At 41.5% G+C, this 18367-nt stretch overlaps 1 protein-coding gene across 7 annotated transcripts in view; it reads left to right on the forward strand.

The window, feature by feature from the left end:
* TANC1 (tetratricopeptide repeat, ankyrin repeat and coiled-coil containing 1) overlaps nucleotides 1-18367 on the forward strand; it is a 67135-nt gene that overhangs the window by 8503 nt on the left and 40265 nt on the right. For 5 of the 7 annotated variants that reach the window (XM_050340361.1, XM_050340364.1, XM_050340362.1 and 2 more), the window contains exon 2: nucleotides 11420-11494. The exons of the other annotated variants lie outside the window; for them this stretch is intronic. In XM_050340361.1, coding sequence (XP_050196318.1) covers nucleotides 11434-11494 — 61 coding nt within the window. In that variant the 5' untranslated portion in view covers nucleotides 11420-11433. The remainder of the gene's footprint in view (nucleotides 1-11419; nucleotides 11495-18367) is intronic. 7 annotated transcript variants of the gene reach the window in all.

Here is an 18367-nt window from a genome sequence, read left to right on the forward strand (position 1 = left end):
TCTGTGTGTGTGTAGCTGTGCTAATGTGTCCCGGACAGTCTGGTACGTTTGAGCCTTGTGTTCCTTGTGTTCCTGCTCATTCCCACATTTTAGGTAGCTGCATTTAGACAGCTGCATTCTCTGAAGGAAATAACTCTGTATTGTAACTTTGATAGAGGTTTCCCACATTTTCTTGTGTGACTTGCCCTGCTCGAGCAGGGAGCTGGACCAGATGACCTCCAGGAGTCCTTTCCAACCTCAGCCATTCTGTGACTCTGCCCTAATTGAAGAAGTCCTAATGAGTGTTTCCTCTCTGTCACTGTGGGCACCTCAAGCTGCTGTTGCACAAAGACCCCTCCACCTCTAGTGACTAAGGCTAAAGATAGTAATCCTAATGAGGAAAACATCAGCATCAGTTGGACACCAGAGTGGTATGTTTTAAAAGTCGCATTAAAACATGCAGAAGTGCTCACTTAGTAACAGATGTGTGCATCTCTATTTTTAGGCCTTTGAAGCAGGAAGTAGGTAACATGTCCTTTGTGTACAGATTTTGGATGGAGCTCTGCATTTTATTCCTGGCAAAAGTGACTGGCTGTGATTCCCAGCCATTTCAAATCAGGTATTTCATGATGAGGGATTATAGAAAATATACAGTCCCAGAATTTCCAAGGATTGCTGCCGTGCAGGGAAAAAATAGACCAGAACACACACCTGTATTTGGCATCAATGCCTAAAATAGAGACCTGTGGTGGTAGGAGAAAACTCTCCTCCTGTTGGGAGGAAACTCCTAAAGAGAGGAGAGGGATCATTTTTGCTTTTTTGAAAGGGAGGAAAATTCCATGTAAAAACAGAGAATAAAGTCCTGAGAATATTTTATAAGAAGGATGAAGAACACAGGAGATCTAGAACTAGATGTGACAAGGAACTAAAACAGAAAAAAAGCTTTGAGTTTTATCAGCACTATGTTACTATCATTCGAGGGTATTGTGTGTATTAGTGTGATATTTCTTATAAAAAGGAAGTCTCAGGCATATTAGGTTCACTGGAAACCTGGAAAGTAGCTGTGGTAATGAAAAAGTCACCTCTTCTGTGTTCTGGACAAAACACTGACAGGATTTTGCCTGATACCCTTTCCTGTTGTTGCACAGAGGAATTCTGTAAGGAAATCATCCGTGAATGTTTTTTTCTGTGAATGAAAGAAATGATGGTAGCAGCCTTCCCTTCTAGACATCAGGCATATATTTTCATATTATGTCCTGCAGTGTTTTCCTTGAGTTCCGTGCACCTACTAATCAAATACTACCAGGTTTCACTAGTGCCTTGGCTTAGTATTAAGTGATTTAATTGGTATTTGGAGGGAATTTGTTTTCCTTTTGTGAAAGGGTTGTCAGTTAGTCTGGTCTTTGGAATTCAGTGGTTTTGTCCCTGTACTATGGGGTACCACTGTCAGATTAGATACAGCAGATGCAGCAGGTGTCATTTTCAGTGTACAAGACCCCTCCCCTTTGACTGGCAGTGTGACTGAAGGCACTCATTCTGCCATTTTATGTGTAGTCGTGGTAAAATCTGATTTTGAGGTATAGCAAAGTTTCTTCAAATCTGGAGCTGCCTTACAGGTTTTTCCCCCTTTGTTCCTGTTTGGTTTGCTGGTTAGCTGTGTGTAACTTCGTAGACAGAATAAACAGGTGTGGAAGTTAAGGTGTTCACTGGGCCACATGCTACCTCACTGTGTCCAGAAGAGGCCTGTGGTGCTGGAAGTCACATTGTTTTGGATATTGCCCAGAGTACTGTTTTAGAGCTGCCTTGGCTTACCTGTGTACTCCACTGAAATGCTTGAGATGTTACTCATTTTGGTCAGCTCTGATTTTGAAAAAGATAGTTTTGGGTTTTTTTAGTGTGGTTGTGTTTTTTTTGGTTTTTAGTTTGTTGTGGGTTTTTTTAATGTATGAAGGCTGATAAGAGCTTCATTGGTGTTCTTTGGACTGAAAAGGAAGAAAAGTGTCTGCTTTGCAAGATCTGAATTACAAACACACATCTAAAAACAAGACTCCATGCAGGCAGATAACTAGATAGGTTTATGTAGGATTTTTTATATGTAAGGTTTGTTGACTGCTGTATTTTTAGTGAGTTGAAAGTGAAATTTAATATCTTTGTCCCTCTTGCTGTTGGTTTCCTTCTGATAAAGTATTTCATGATATTAAATCCCTTTATATGAGGTAACTTCCTCCCCTTGAAGTTTTAAGGTGGTTGAAATAAACAGTAATTTATTTGTTTCTCTATGTGACCTGCAGCCTGAAAGCCCCAGTAAACAAGTAGATGGTGGTTCCCCTGTCCCAGCTGTAGTAGTTCACTTGCTAAGCTTATGGATTTTAGTGATATTTTAGTCTAGGAGGGTTTAAGTCATTACTGTTCAGCCTCACTGGGTGGACCTTATAATCTTCTCAGTAGTGACATAGGAGGGAAGTGTAGCCTTTGGCTGCTCACCCGTTGTGAGCCTGGAGAATTCTCTCCTGGCTGTGAGATGAGGTGTGGTGGATCCAACATGCCATTGGTGGGATTACTGTGCTGTGCAGATGTGAACTGTCCCTGGGCTCAGCGTTCCTGTGGGCAGGGACAGTTGACATCTGCACAGCACAGTAATCCCACAGCTCCTGGTGCTGTAGGACACGCTGTTTTCTCAGCACAGAGAGGATCCCTAATCACAAGTAGGTGATGCAGCCCTTTGAAAATCCTGCCAAAAATTATTACAGATTTGATGTGTGGCCAGTCAGTTTGATGCTATTATTTGGAGTTTGTAGCCTATCCTCCAGTTACAGATTTCTTACAAAGTAGGTGTTATTTCTGTTTGTTGCTTGTCTTTAACACCAGAGGTATGTGTTCCATCTAGATGGATTTCTTCTGCTTCTTCCCCCTTTGGTTTTCTAGACTATGGTGGTTCCTTAATAGTAACTGTAGTTTGACAGGAGCAGAAAAAACTGGTTTAAATCCAAATGGCAAAGACTGTCCCATCCAGGCTGCCTGTGAGCCTTGGCTCAGAAACACAGGACCCCCCAGCTCTTGTAGTGGCTGTACTGGAATCTGCAGGAGGCCCAGAGAGTCCAGGGCTGGATCGGCGGGCTCATTCACTGGGTGCCCAGGTGCTGGCTGTCCCCAGTTTTACTTGGTTCCATCAGTCCTGTCTGCAGCAGGTGGGGAGCACAGTGTGGATTTGCCTGGTGTGGAGGGAGCAGGTTAAACTGATGTGGAGCTGAAGGACCAGGGTTTGCCCAGGGAGCTGTTTAAGTGCAGCCTGTGGAAGGAAAATGGCTCATTCTGCCTCACCTTTATTTGTGGGTGGTTGGAATCAGTGGTGGTGTTTTACAAGCAGCTTGTGGATTTTCTTCTGAAATTAGGACTGTATCTAGGACAGCTGAGAAACCAGAGACACATTTTATTTCTCTATCCCTCATCTTTTGTGCTCTCTGGAGAGGACAGGGCCGTGATAGCCTAAGCATATAACTGTTTGGTAAAATAAGACTTAATTACTATGAGTTGGGTCAAAATTTTGGTTAATATGATCTTGTTCTTCCATTTAATTTTCTGGTTGTCAGTAGAGCTGAAATGCCAGTTTCTGACCTAGTTTTCATCTAGTTTTAGGCTCTTGATATTCTGCTGACTTGTTGTGTGCAGGGTATCACTTCTGCTAACTGGAATGTGATGAATTTTCTTGCCTGGTGTTTTGACCTTTTCATAATTTAAGTAGGGGTTTGTCACGTTTTCTGTGTTTACCATGGGAGGGGAGGATGGAGAGAGATGGAAAGTGACCATTACAACAAAGGCAAGAAAAAATACATCTATGGTGATATTTCCTTTTCCTTTGCTCCCCTCTGCCTCAGAGGAAACGAGGTCTGTGATGGTCCTGGTTCCTGGGGATTGCTGACTGGGATGCTGCACAGAGTGTTTCCTCAGGACTTCTTTATAAACCTCGTGACCTGAATTCATTCTACAATGCCTCTCTAAATACTGACCTTCCACTTAAGGGAGGGCCAAGTTTTTGGTTTTTTTTGAGCCTTTTTATTGGAGTGAGGGTTGTCTGTGGAGACAGGTAGTGAGCAGCCTTCCCCACCCTTGTTTATCCCACCCTCCACCCTCGTGCCCCTGGAGCAAAAACTTGTGTTGCGGCATAATCTCTGTACACTGATCCGTGTCTGGCAGAGCTGGAGGACAGGAAAGGTAATGCATTGCATTTAGAAATAAAAGGCAGTGGAATGAGTGAGGGTAATTTACTTCTGTGATACCTACAGAGAAAATTGAGGGGAGCAAACTGCCCTGGTGAGAGCGGAATTAGGCTAAATGAGGTGAGACCAGGAGAGCACAGTTCACCCTTGGAGGAACCTGGTGGTGTCCTGTCAGTGATGAGCTGGAGGGGTGAGGTTCAGAAGGAAGCCTCAGCACCAAGGATAAATACAATAGGAACAAGAATGGTTTGGTACGAGGTGTGGTTTTAATTTTTCTTGGGATTGCCTTGGTTTTATTTTGTTTTGTAAGTCATACTGAAGAAAGGGGAATTTCTGTAGAAAGTGGTAGAAGACTATGGTCTTGGTATTTTCTCTGGAGGGTCTCAGCAGAATGGGAACAAAAAGGGAAGAACACCTCAACTGTGGTCAGATATTTGCCATACAAAAAGCTGTGAGTAGTTCAGATTTTCAGGCTCTGTTGGGAGCTGCTGCTCTTCTTCCCCAGTGTAGACAAGCAGGTGATTCCCCCTGTGACCCTCCATCTGCATGATAGCCGAATCCTTGGGTTGGTTCAAACAGGTTCTTACGACCTTTGAAGTGAGTATTTCTGACTGGTGAGTGTAAGAAGTAGCTGGGGAACAGTAATGTCTGAAATAGTGACAAAGAGCCATTTCTGCAGCGGCTGGCACTTGCCAGGGTTTTTGGACAGCAGTGAATTGAGGTGACCATCTTTTCTCCTGTGTTGGCAGTCTTCAGGGACACTGGCCAAAATAATCAGTAATCAGGTAAAAGAGTAGCACAGCAGAAAACTGGGTGATTGCAGGGCAGAACATGTACATCTCCAGCACCTGGGGAATCAGATCTAGATCCAGACTGGTGGGAAAAAAGCTACTGCAAAAGCACATTCTAATAGCTAACATGATAATGAGGTTTTTCTCACACTTCCTCATCTTTCACCTCTCTCATTGTATTTTAATAGTGCTTCAAGGCACAATTCCACTTTAGCAGTGAACAGCAAACGATGCTGTTAAACTGCAGCATGGCTTTCCTGGGGGTCAGGTGAGAGGGGAAAATGTAGAGTATCTCATAGGTGAGTTTAATAATAATTAGGTTGCTGAGTGAAGAGCAAATGACACAAATGCAGTATAGCTTGTTAGTTTGGTACCTGTATTGATTTTCCTGCATGAGAAACAGCTACATAGTGTAAAGACAGTAATTGTTTAGGGGGTTGTATAAAACATTTCAGTAATAGCTATTTAACTTCAGTGGGTCTTGACTACATAAAGCTCACTGGAAACATCATATCTGCCACTTTCTACTTTGTGGCATGAAGTCAGAGGCAGACCTCTTCTGTATGTTGTATCATTTTCATTCATGCATTTGAATCATAATAAAACAAATGTATCTCATCAGAAGTTGTACCTTAAAAAACAAAAGTAAAACCACAGTGCTCTTCAAATGTGTGTTCATTCTTGAATCAGGAGCCTCTTAGATCTGGGGATATGCCCTCTGTTTATTGTAAAATGCCAGATACTGATGATTCAAAATGTAGTCTTTTGAAAGGATTTTTCCTTACTGTCTTGATTTCTGTTATATCAGTAACACCTTGCTACTTTAGGTATTGTGTTTTGCCGTGTTTTGCTCTTGTTTCAAATCTACAGTTGAGCTAAAGGAATTTGAATTTTCCGGAAAAGGGAAATGTTGAGACTTTTCTGTGTGTAAACAATGACAATCTGAATGTGTTTGAAGGCAGTGAAAGCAGTTTTCTGTAAAAGTTGGGATTTTGGGATTCAAATGTTTGAATCTCTGCATTCAAAAATAAAAAATACACTTTTAAAAATACAGATTATTTGAAATATATATTTGATAAATCCCACAATGAAATGTGGTTAATCCATAAGCACTTCTGTGCAAAGAGTAGACTAAGATGTTGTACCCTTTATTTCTTTGTAAAGAAATGTTAACTGGTTTTCAGGATTTAAATAAGAGAGCCTGAACATCACAACTGGGAGAGAAGCAGGTGGAGCGTGTGGAGTTCATGGGCATTGACTCAGGTGGTTACCAACTGGGTAGGATTAGTTTATTTGACCTCTGCAGAAGTGCTGAACTCCCGTGGGTAGATCTTTGAAAATAACCCACTGCAGAGGAAAGGCAGGTGGAATAAAAGTTGTGAATGCAAACGGGAGCTGTGAGTCATCTGCTTCCTAGTGTTGGTGTCTTCAGTGCTTTGTACGGAAAATATTCTCATGCAAGACAACTGTTGAGTTTTAAGGAGAGACTCAAAGGCTGAGTGAAAATGTGGAGAGATTTTTTCCAGTCTCAGCTTTTCAGAGGGGATTCCCCAGGTAGCAGAGTACTTCATTTGTGAAGGTCAACAGTGAAGTGACCTGTTGCACGTGCCTGTGCTGCTGACCCTCACCACGAGCCAGCACTTGTGTTTTATACAGCTGACTGTGCTCTGGAGTCCCTCAGAAAAAGCTGACCATACAAGCTGCGGAGTCAGGGGACTTTCTGCCCCTGCCCTTCCTGCTCTGAGCAGGAAGCAGTTGTATGGAATGTCTTGTGGATCTGAAGACAGACAGTTGAGCTGGTGGGAGGGCAGCACCCGTGTGAGCTGGGGAATCCAGCGCTGTCTGCAGCTGACAGTTCCACAGGCAAAAGGGTTCTGTTGGGACAGTGTCACCCTGGGATCACAAATCCACATCTGGTATCCAGTTTAAAATGGAAATGATTGTTTTTAAAAGATTTTCAACTCTTTAGAGAAATGCAAATAAAACCAAACAAACAACCCCCAATCAAACAACAGCAGGTTGTTTCATGGCAGAATTTAAAAATTGAAACCAAGAAAATCTGAACTGGAATTGTTTACTGAGGTGAAAAAATTGCCATAGCTGAAAGGGTTCCTGAAATCTGACAGGGAAATATTTTACTTCAGCTTAGTTGTGGGGAGAGAGGCCATACAGTGTGCTTAGAAAGACTAGGTTCCAGCATTACTGGAAAATATCCTATTAATACAGGTGTCTTTAAAGCAAAATCAGGTCCAGGTCCCATGCCTGGTTCAAGAAATGATATAAATGCAGTATAAATGCACACTCTTGCTGTTCAATTTGATCAGTCTTCCTGAAGTGTGAAAGATGGGTATGAAGAAATGCTTTTTGTGAAGCTGAAATGCTTTGGGATGTATGTCAGTAGGTGTCACAGTAGGTACAAATGAGTTTGGTGCATCTTTTGGGTTTGGTTTTGCTTTTTTTTTAATTTTTAAAACACTGTATGTAATCAGTATGTTTAAGGTGGAGTATTCAGTTCATTCCCTCAGTGTTCTCCCATGCAGTCTGGAATGGGAGGGATGTCACCCTGGATCCCAGGCTGTAGCAGTACTTCAGAAGCCGCTGATTTTCAGACCTTTCAGCTTGCAAAGTAACAGCACATTTCACTGCTCTGGTTTTGCTGCTCCAGCCCTGCCCATGTGTGTACTCACAAAGCAAAAGCTGAGTTGCCTTGGAAGCGCTCACCTTTCATTTCGCATATCATTTTATAGAGAAGGAAGGAAATGGCCTTTGCTTCCAGGTAAAAGCCATCTTTTTTATCTCCGTGGAATGTGGTGTGAGTAAGCAACCATCTTGCATGCCAGTTCTGTTCTGTGTTGGAATAGATCCAGGAAGAACTGTTTGCACAGTAGGGAAGTTGACCTCAGTTCCAAGAAGAGAAAATCTAGGATGGAATTGTCCTTGATTCCTTTTATTTGATCTCTCATTACCACTTGTCTATATCCTAAGAATAGGAATGACATATACTGTGAAGTTTCAGTTCTATATCAAGCCTCTCTGTTCAGTTAATAGAAAATATATACTTGTCATGTTTGCAAAATAAGTTAAATATAATACATGGGTTTTCATGTCTTTTGTTTTTGTTTTTTTATTGCCCGTCTGTTCTAGCTATGCATGTAAAATACCTTTCTCAGATTTTGAAGTTTGTTAACGGCTCCAGATCTTAACCCTTGCATAATGCAGGCTTTCTAACATGGCAAATGTTTTTTGTATGGAAAAGAAAAAAATCTACTTATTTAAAAAGCAGTGTGTAACAAATACATTGAAACTTTTATTGTGTTTATGTTGTAGCTTAGGAGGTTGTCTGGGAGAGGGTGCTTGTGCATTTAGAAGAAGGGCTCAGAGTTGGTTTTCTTTCCTTTTGGAATCTGATAATTAGAATTTTTAGATCTTGTAGTAGTGGGAAGCATTTGCCATTGAGAGTAAGATGGAGTGATTAGGAATGCACTTTCTCCTGAAGTACTTCTGGCTTCTGGAATGGTTTTATTCTGCCACTTGCTGGGATGTTCCCTTTGGAGCAGGAGATGTCCTGCCTGTCTCCTGAGAGCTGGTCCCCTCCCAGGAGGAGATGTTCCTGGCCTTCAGAGGGAGCCTCCCGGCTTTCCCTCGGTACCTGTTGCCTCTTTGTCCATTGGGTTCCGATCTGCCCCCCTTATTTTTTCCACTGACTTTATTTAAACTCACATTTCTTCTCTCTTTGAGCTGCTGTGCAGGTTTTCTTCAAGGCCTGTAAATGTTGTACTTTATTGTTACCGTATTTTATTAAAGAAAGATCCAGTTTTCTTGCAACCATGTCATTGTCTCCACTTGCAGCAGGCTCCCTGCGAGGATTCAACCATGTGAAACCAAGTTCTTTCATAATTACCCTCTTGTATTTATTGTTCTGATCACATACCACTAAGCTCCACCACTTTTGGAAAAAAAACCAACAAAAAGTGCATCCAGTGGTCTCTATAAGGCAGAGTTAGATGAGACCTGCTCTGTGAACTTCAGCAGGACTTTAGGTAGGTTATTTCTTCCTTGTTCGTGTGGTGGTGTCCACTGAGTTTTAGTAAAGTCACTGTCATTCTGCATGACTTAAGAGTTTAAAATGCCTGTCAGTAAAATGTGTTGTACAGCATACCAGCAATAGAAATACTGAGTGATTTTAGGGGAAACACTAATGTTTCAAAGCTGGGGAAAAGTTATGGAATACCAAATTAAGAATGTCTCTGCAGCTGGAATTGGACTTCCCATTCTTATGCATAATGTTTCAGCCTCGATTGTATGATTGAACAGTTTTCTTCACTGAATGTTTCTAGTTGTCAGGGCTGTTTCTTACTCTCAGAAAGTTCTTTAGTGTTGTGGATTGTCTCTGTATCCAGCCCATGCAGACAAGCGAGGAATGCCCACATTTAGTTGTTCTTTCTCATGATCTTGTGGTGCAAATCTAGGAGGTATTTCCTTATTGTAAAAAATATTGAGCAGTGATAAGGGGAGTGTCATTGACCATGTTCTTTCAGTCCAGCCTCTTGGACATGGTGTGCTGAGAATGGACATGTAGCCTTTGGCTGTAGAACATGACTGGTGCCCATCACTGGCAGTGTAAGCACATGGAGGGAATGTGTTTAAAAAAAAAAGAGGCTTCACCCTTCCCAGTTGGCATTCAGCATTCTAGTGTAGTATAGTGATGTTAATTTGGATAAATTTATTGATGGTTTTTATTCAAGAAATAATCATAATTCGTTTCCTATTAGTTTATTCCATTTTTCAGTTAGATGATCCTGTTTTGAGGGGGGGTTCATGGGCTTTTTTGATGCTGAAACTGGGGAGGGTTGATGAATTTACATTCTTTGGAAAACACCTGTAAGTGCTGCTAAACCTGTTTGCTCTGGCAGTGGGCGGGGATAGCAGGGATGGTGGTGGGCAGGGATAACAGGGATCAGCAGGGATGGTGGTGGGCAGGGATAGCAGGGATGGTGGTGGGCAGGGATGGCAGGGATGGTGGTGGGCAGGGATGGCAGGGATGGTGGTGGGCAGGGATGGCAGGGATGGTGGTGGGCAGGGATCAGCAGGGATGGTGGTGGGCAGGGATCAGCAGGGATGGCGGTGGGCAGGGATAGCAGGGATAGGAGGGAGGGCAGTAGCAGTGTCTCTCTGGTGTGTGTGGCAGTGGTGCAGAGCTCAGGAGCTGGAGCATTTGCTGCCCTGTGGCCTGGGGTGTGTGGGACCAGGCACTGCTGCTGTCAGCACAACCTGCTGGGGATGTTCCCTGGATGAGTGGGAACCAACCTGTGGTGTGTGTGGAGCTGTCAGGAAGCCACATGTGGAATATGATCCAGGCTCTGGAAACGTTCCAGTCTTCTTGCTAGTGTTAGTGTGTGTGCTTCAGGCTATTCATAGGAGCAGAAGAAATTCTGTTGTACTGATTTTTTTTCTACTTTATTTCATGAAATGAAGTGAACTTTCTGAAGCATCCCTATTTTTTGGATGGAAGGCTTTTTGTTTTCCTGTTGCCTTCACGTGGTGTTTATGGCAGTCTGGCAGATTACTTTTTTTTCCCCTCTTTGTTGCATATTTGTACTGCGTATATTCTAAAATGAGATATCTTTGCAATTTTTCAGTAGAGAAAACAAATGAAATCACAAGTCACAGATGCTCTTAGAAAGCTTTTTGAGAAAGAAGAACTCTTCATAATTCCTTTAATTCTGTTTTCCTTGGTTTGTAACTGAAGATAGTTATCTGAAACAACTCAATTGTCTTCCAGGTTTAACAGCCCAAATGTATTTTTCTTACACTCTGTATTCCTGTGCAGTCTGCAGTGGTGCTCAGTTCAGCTGACTGTTAGGTGTGAGGTGAGGAAGGCAAAGTGTGTACTCGCAGGGCAGGGGGGCACTGCAGGGACAGAGCAGTTTGTTCTTGTTCCACTGTCTCTGTGCCACTCCATGTGTGAGGGACAGGGCAGGGGTGGCGCCTGTTGTCCCCCTGTTCTCCACTCCTGTACTTGGCACTCCCAGCTGACATCAGGCTGCTCCTGCCACTCCCAGTCAGCTCTGAATGCCAGGCAGGAGTTAGCCCTTAATTCTGGTTTATTTGTGCTGGAGTGTCTTACAGCAGCTGACGCAGGCTCAGCCTTGTATGTAATGGAGATGTGGAATGTGGAGAATGCTGCATTATTTTTCTGTACCAGAAGACAGTGAACTCTTAGTTGCTTACTGAAGTATTAAAACATTCCTCATGCATCAGGACTTTTCTTAACCTAGTGAAGTTGTAAGAAATAAATGTCACTACCAGAAAGTTTCTCCTGATGACCTCACTGTTCTGTTTGTATTGATCCTGTCTGTATTTTGTTTGGATTTCTGTGAGTGGATGTTACTGACTTTGCATTTATTTTTGTTTCTCTCCATTATCCTCCAGGAGCGACATTTAAAATGTTAAAGGCAGTTTTAAAAAAGAGCCGAGAGGGTGGAAAAGGGACCAAGAAAGATCCAGGTATGAATATTAATGTGATGTGTACTGTGCTGCCAACTTCAACACAGCCCAGGGCCAGGGCTGCAGAGCCCTCAGCTACAGAAATGCATTTGAAACTACTTATGCATTAAAACCCTCTGATTACGTAGTGTGGGTGATAGAATTTTTATTATGCATGTATTGGGAAAAAAATTAATTGAAAAAAATTTCGATGAAAAGTTATTAAACTGGTTACCAAGATTCTATTATGTTTTAGTTTTTGCTTTAACTACAGGTATTTTTGAAGATAAAATTAATCATCAACAAATCTTACTTAAAATAAAGCTTACTGTGAATTTACTAGGCCACTACTTACCTGCGTCGCCTTCCAGGAAGATAGGTACCAAGAGCTGTCATTGCAGTTCCCAAGGGCAGTGAAGGCCCAGCAGTTCCCTTTGAGGAGGAGCAGATGCTGTGGATGTGCAGGTGTTGGGGCTGGCATGAGCCCTACCTGTTCTGTGTCTGGTGTGCTGAATTTAGTTTTTGCTGCAGTGGTTGAAAACTCCTGGACCTGAGGGAAAATTACCTGTTCTTCACAGATACAGATACGCTTTTAACTTCAGACTATTCATGTAGACTAATCCATCCGATTTTCTGTTGAGTTAGATCCTAAATTACCCATAAGAGTGCATTTACACTCCTTGCAAAATGGATTTCCTACTCCCAGAATAAATAAAAGCAAACCCAAATGCTTCTTTAATGTATAAAACCCAGAGTGTAATACAGCTGCCACATCTTTGTTTGCTGGAACTTGTAAGCAGTGCAGTCCTACTTTCTTGGACAAGCAAGTTATGTGCATGTCTTGGACTGCAGCTTTTGAACCTCTGCAGTTACCCTGAGTCCTGCAAGTGGAGGGTATTTGCAGTGTTCTTTTGCAAAATGCTGTTGTGTGTTCATCTGGCAGCTGATGTGTTCTTCAGGAAATTTTTGTGGTCTTGTGAAGTTTGCACTCTGCCAGAGTTCCTTTGTAAGTGACTGGGTGATGTTTGCTGTGCTGACCAGAAAAAACATTGACAGTAGATCCGAGATGCACAGGAGTGATCACAGAGCAAGACGAAAGGCATCCTGGTACTTTTGTGTGTGCTGCTGACTTGGACTTACCAGCTGGAGTTGTTTAAACAGAGTGGGCTAAAGATTCCTGTGGTGAGGCTTTCACTGGTACATTTTTCCTTAAAATACTAGATGGAAATTGGTTTAAGCTCAAAAGGAAAATTAGGCTGTTTGGAACAGAGCTCCTCTGACCAGGCTTTGATTAAAATCTGAAGCTTGAGAAGTCTTTTTCCCGTAGGTCAGAAAACACATTTTTTGTTTTAGGATCTCATGACATGCGTCTGGATTAACGTGTGCAAAAGAAAGGATTTTGTCCATTTATTTTTACAAATACAATGCTGCTGTATTTCTGAACACCAAGGAAGGAGTTAGAGGCTGGGAAGTGTTTTGGTTTCAGTTTTGTTTGGTTTTTTTGTTTTGTTGGATTTTTGGTTTCTTTTTTGTTGGGCTTTTTGTTTGTTTTGTTCTGTTTCTCTTTTACCAACAGAGTTCATGTATAAATTGGATGTTATGGAAACCAAAGTAGTGGGAAAAACTGATGAGTAATGCCTGGCTGGAGAGAGCTAGAGTAAGAAGGAGTGCAGGGACTGCTTTTTAAAAGGAAGGAAGTAATTTATACAGTGGATTCCAGAGATTTTTACTTATTTTAGATTTGAAGATGGTGTGGAAAGTTTAAAAGAAATCCATGTATTCCATTTTGTATTACCTGCAGGACTTCCTGTAAAGCTACGTCCAGTTTAATAGTTTTCTCTTTTGTTCCAAATGACTTTCCAGCTCTTTGGCTGTAAGACATTTCTCCATTTTAGAAAAGATGTGAAGCAAGGCAAAGCACATTGATCTTTGTAGAGCTTTTTTTTTTTGCTCACTCCTCTCTCTGGTGCTTAAACTCAAAACATGGGAAATGGCAGGAGTTTTTTGACTGTGGAGTTGTCCCACTTCATGGCCCTTTGAGTCTGTAATAGCAGGAAAAGCTCTTAAAATGTCCTGCTCCCTGGAGAGGGTGGAAATGCTCACCAGCAATGAGAGCTGACTCCAGAGACAGCAGAGTTGATGTGGAAATGGCCATCCTTTGAGCCACTCCTGGAGAAAGTAATGCAGTAGTAAATTTAGGTGTTTGTGTCAGCTTAGTGGGCATGTGAACTTGATTCTTTTGTTGATGAAGCTTTGGAAAAGTTTTCAGTTTTTTTCAGAGCTTGGGAATGTGGGAGGAAGGAGGCAGAGAGCGCAGCTCCTGTAGGGCCGCCCCAAACCCAACTGGGAAGACTTACTGGGGTCTTTTTATAATGTATCCCTGGTTTAGGAGTGATGCTGAGTAGGTATAAGGCAGTAAAATCTGCACGGGTTGTACTGGGCATCCCAGCCAGGGCAGGAGGGACAGTGGGGCCATGAGCAGCAACTTGACCACGTTTCAGTGGGTTAGATTGGAAGAGGCTTAGGCTAAACTGCAATAGCTTTTTCTTAAACTGAGGTAACCCTAGTCGTCCCATGGGTTGCATGAAAGGAATGCCTGGAAGTCTGTAATTCAGATCCGAGTGGGATGATTCCTGTTTGACTGAATAGAACTTCCTGTTTGTGTGTTAACTCTGTTTATTGGTTTTACAGCTGGTAGCCTTGTGGAATCAGTGCAAATAGGAGAGGTGGGGTTTTTCCTGAATTGAAGGCACAGCTGTTGTATTGAAAAGTCTGTAAAAGGGTTAAAGAACAAAAAGAAATTAGGACTGGGATTTTTTTTAATAGCTTGTGTGTATGTTAACATTAGAATTTCTCATTTGCTCTGACATAAGGGCTGAAGACCTGATGCTGCGCATAACATTTATGAAATCTACCTGCTCAGGATGGGGATTGCAGTTTTTAATAACTTTTTTAATTCAGGGTCATCTTGAAAAAGAGGGTTGCAAGACATGGTGTTGATGCTTTGGGAGAGAGACCGAAGTGCTGTGCTGAAGACTGGTAGAGTGTCTTTGTCAAAACAACTTCTCCCCTGGGAATGGCGCCTGCCAAACGATGCCTTGGGCTGCACCAAAAGCAGTAGCTGGAGATCTGTAATTGGGCTCAAAACCTACCATTGCTTCAGTGAGAATTCTGAAATTGTTCTGTTAAAATAGCTCATTTAGGTGTGGCTGGGAGGCATTGCTAAGTAGGTAGGTAGGTGGCTGTTGTAGGATTAGGCAAAATGGAAATGATGCAAATTTAACATGTTCAAACATGCACATACTTATCAATATGTGCAAACATGTGGACACAGGTGAAAAGAGTTGTATTGGCAGCAAGTTGTTCATGGGTAGAGCAGCTTTTACAAACAGAACTAACGGAATGTATTTCTAAAGGTGGATTTGAGGACAAGGTTGTTGGTTGGTATCCCACTTAGACAAATGGATGTGCCAAAGGAAAAGAATTCCAAATAAAACAATTTTTTGACCAAACTTTTTTCTGCATCCAGATTTTTTTCTGGTTTTCTGCTGCTTGAGGCAACCTGTCTTTACGCTGCTTCAGACATAGTTACTTCCATGCAACAGAAATATCCGTAAATTGATTTTTCTTTTGTCTTGTCCTTCCTTCTATTATGGATGTACATACTTGGTAAAGGACAGAACCTGAGGGGGAAAAACCCACAGTCTGCACCTGTCATATTAAAGGAACAGAAAACTATTTTGAGAATGTTTGAAACCAAGCAGGAAGAGAGTAAACAGGAAGATTAATTCTTGTGTGCCAGAAGGTAGTCGGTGCATTTATGGTGTCTCATGTACACTGAGCTGAAAATGTTCAGCAATTACTCCCATGGTTTCCCCTTGTTTCTCGAGGTTTTCATTCAGTCTCAGAAACAAAGTAAAAATGTGGTATTTTCTCCTCTTTGTCACGTTATTATTATCAAGTAAATATTAGCTCTTTGCGGAGTTTCCAAGTGCTGTAGGGATTCTCTGAGAGGTGTCTCTGGTGTAACTCGCTGGGCCCTGTGACCTCTGCTGAGGGCACACATTCTCCTTCCTTGCTCTTGGCCTTTATTTTCTAGATTTAAGATAATCTCAACTGTGCCTTATTTCTGCCCTGCATCTCTTCCTGCCTACCATGGAATTGTGTCTCCCTACTCTCTCTCCTGTGTTTTCATAGTTGATTGAGGTTTGCTTGTTGTCCGGTTTCTTTCCTCGAGGTTTTTAAACTGACCTCTGTAACCACTGGGAGATTTTCTGCCCCTGGTCTCTCTTGGAAGGAGCCTTTCTTATTTTAATATAGCACAGAAACTTCGTGTATTAGTGTCACAGTTCAAGAAACCGAAGCTAAAGACTGTTGTCCAGACTCAAGTTCAACAGGGTTGCCTGCAGAGCTTGTCTGTGTCTGTGATGAGGTGATGATATAAAGATTATACACAATAAGCTTCAGAATATAAACAAAAAGTACTTCTTAGTTGTCATTGTTTTAGAAGTTCTACTCATTCTTAAATGCTTAAAAATGCTTCAGAGGTAGGTTTGTATTAGTATTTCCTGTTGGATTTCTGTACTACCAACGGCTTTCCATTATATAATTAGGTTTGTTTTATTTAACTGTCCTAAAGTCAGCAACTTGTCTGCATTCAAGATTCTGCCTTTTTTTTTTTTTTTACTTACTAAGCAAAAGCTCATTCAATATAAAATACGTGTAAAGTATTTCAATTTAAAAAGAAAGGAAAATCCTGTATATTAAGTTTCTACAGAACATGCTCGGTTATTTCAGATGGCTTTTTAGTAGCATGAGCATTGTCGTTCTGTTGACCCAATATCAGGCCTGAAGGAACACGAATAATGGCAGTATTGTGCTTAGTTTGCAGTGCTCTTCCTGCACTAAATCCCATCAGAAGTTGAACATCAAATGTAGTACATGGTATGCATGAAAACTTCGTTGATGTCGGTAGAAATTTAATGTGGTAAGTAATTGGGACTTTTAGGTTTTCCAGCTTAAAGGCTTGTTAGATGTTAATGTAGTGCTCAGATAACAAGGGACAGATTATTATGTCAACAAAAAGATAGTGATTAGAATGTAGCACATAATGCTTTAAAGGTAGAGAATCTGGAGAAACAAGATGGGTGGATTTAATTTCTGAAATAAAAGGTATTGAAGTGCCTATGTATTTATGTGTCGGGCTTTCAGTGATTCCTGCAGAATCAGAGCTTTTGAATTTGGTCGACTGGAAGGGTCCATATTAATAAATCTTTCTTGGATCTGCTTTGATCCAGTTTTGGTAGATCAGACTTAAATTTTTACAATATGCTTTGAGACTTAGTTTGTTTTGGGTTTCCTTCTTCTTGTGTTCAAGTATCTTTGTATAAGTATCTTTGACTTAAACATTTGAGTGTACAGACTTTTGAATGTTGGTATAGACTGGATGCTTTATTTCTGCATTATGTTCTGTTGTAGGTGGGAGTATTGTTAGTTATTTTGTTTGTCTACCTTGCTCTTTAGGAACATTTTATACCGAAAAAAAGTAGGATGAAATCTGAAATTTCTTCCCTTTTTTTGTCATGTCATCAGATACAGTGAAGAAATTGAGATTCTACTTAGTGTTCTTTTTGAAAATAAAATGTGTTTCAAAAGCGTAAGCTGTGATTGCTTGTGCGATGTTCTGCCATTCCCGTTTTTCCATCTCCTTTCAGCCAAGGCCCTCGTTAGGAGTCTGACGTGCAGCACTTGGAGCGATAAACAGAAATGTGCAGAAATTCACTGACGTTGAGTTTGGGGTTTTTTATTTTTATTGCTAATGGCAACTAAATTGCTACTCTCAAAAAAAGGGAAGTTACTGTGCAAAAAGGCCTGATCTTTTCCTGAGACCCACTCCTTAATCTTTATTTTAGAAGTGAGTGTTTTTACTTGCCCTCAGCAGTGAAGGTCTGACTCTCAGCTGACCGTGGCTGGCTAAAGGCATGGTTGCACCCACCTGTCTTGCACTGCGTCTCACTCAGCTTTCTGGCTGACACGCTCAGAACCCAGCTGAGAGCATCAAACCTTCAGTACCATTCTGGCAAATGGAAAGGCGATTAAATAAAACAAGTGTGCATTTTAAAACTAAATGTGCAAATCTAATTGGCTTTTTCTGTCCAAACCCTCTGTGATATTAGGCTTTGAATTTTAAGTGCAAAGGGACTTTGTGGTGCATGGAGTACACATCCACTGTCTGGAACATTGAACTTGGACTGGAATACTTTCAAGTTTCAGTTTGACTTTTTGTTGTTACTCTAAAAATATCTTACAACAGAAGAAGCATTGTTTCATGCTTAAAATATGGTTTTGATTATTCTGTGTTGCTTTGCCCACTTTCTGCTGCTCTTGTCAGTTTAAGAGTTTAAACTTTTCTGCTGAGCGCTGAGTATTTAATGTGGTGAATGTCTTTTCCCAGAAGCTAATTCCAGTGGTGTATCCCATGTACCCATAAACAAACCTTCCCCTCCCCAGCCCCCAAAGAAAGAGATTCTGCCCTTGAAACACATAGAAATCACTTCAGTGGTCCGAATAACCTCTTCTCTAAAAATTGATTGGTTTTTAAAATAAGAACTGCAAGAGAACATTAGTATTTTGTGTACTGAAAAAGTAATCCAGAGTTCAGAAATAAGTGCCAGAAAGTGGGCAAATAATGTCAAGTACAAGCAGAGTTGGCAAAGGTTGTCCATTTAAACCTTTTATTCTGATGGTGCCTGGGTTGTTTCTCACTCAGTGCACTTCACTGCTTCCTTTACTCAGGCTGTAATGAGTTTTCTCCCCATTCCATGCTAGTTTCTCTCGTTTTCTGGTCTCTCCAGAGTCTCAAGAGCAAATAAATTGTTGCTCTTCCCTCATGCA

This window comes from Myiozetetes cayanensis, unplaced genomic scaffold, assembly GCF_022539395.1.
Source record: "Myiozetetes cayanensis isolate MyiCay16 unplaced genomic scaffold, myiCay2020 scf9, whole genome shotgun sequence".
Classification (NCBI taxonomy): Eukaryota; Metazoa; Chordata; class Aves; order Passeriformes; family Tyrannidae; genus Myiozetetes; species Myiozetetes cayanensis.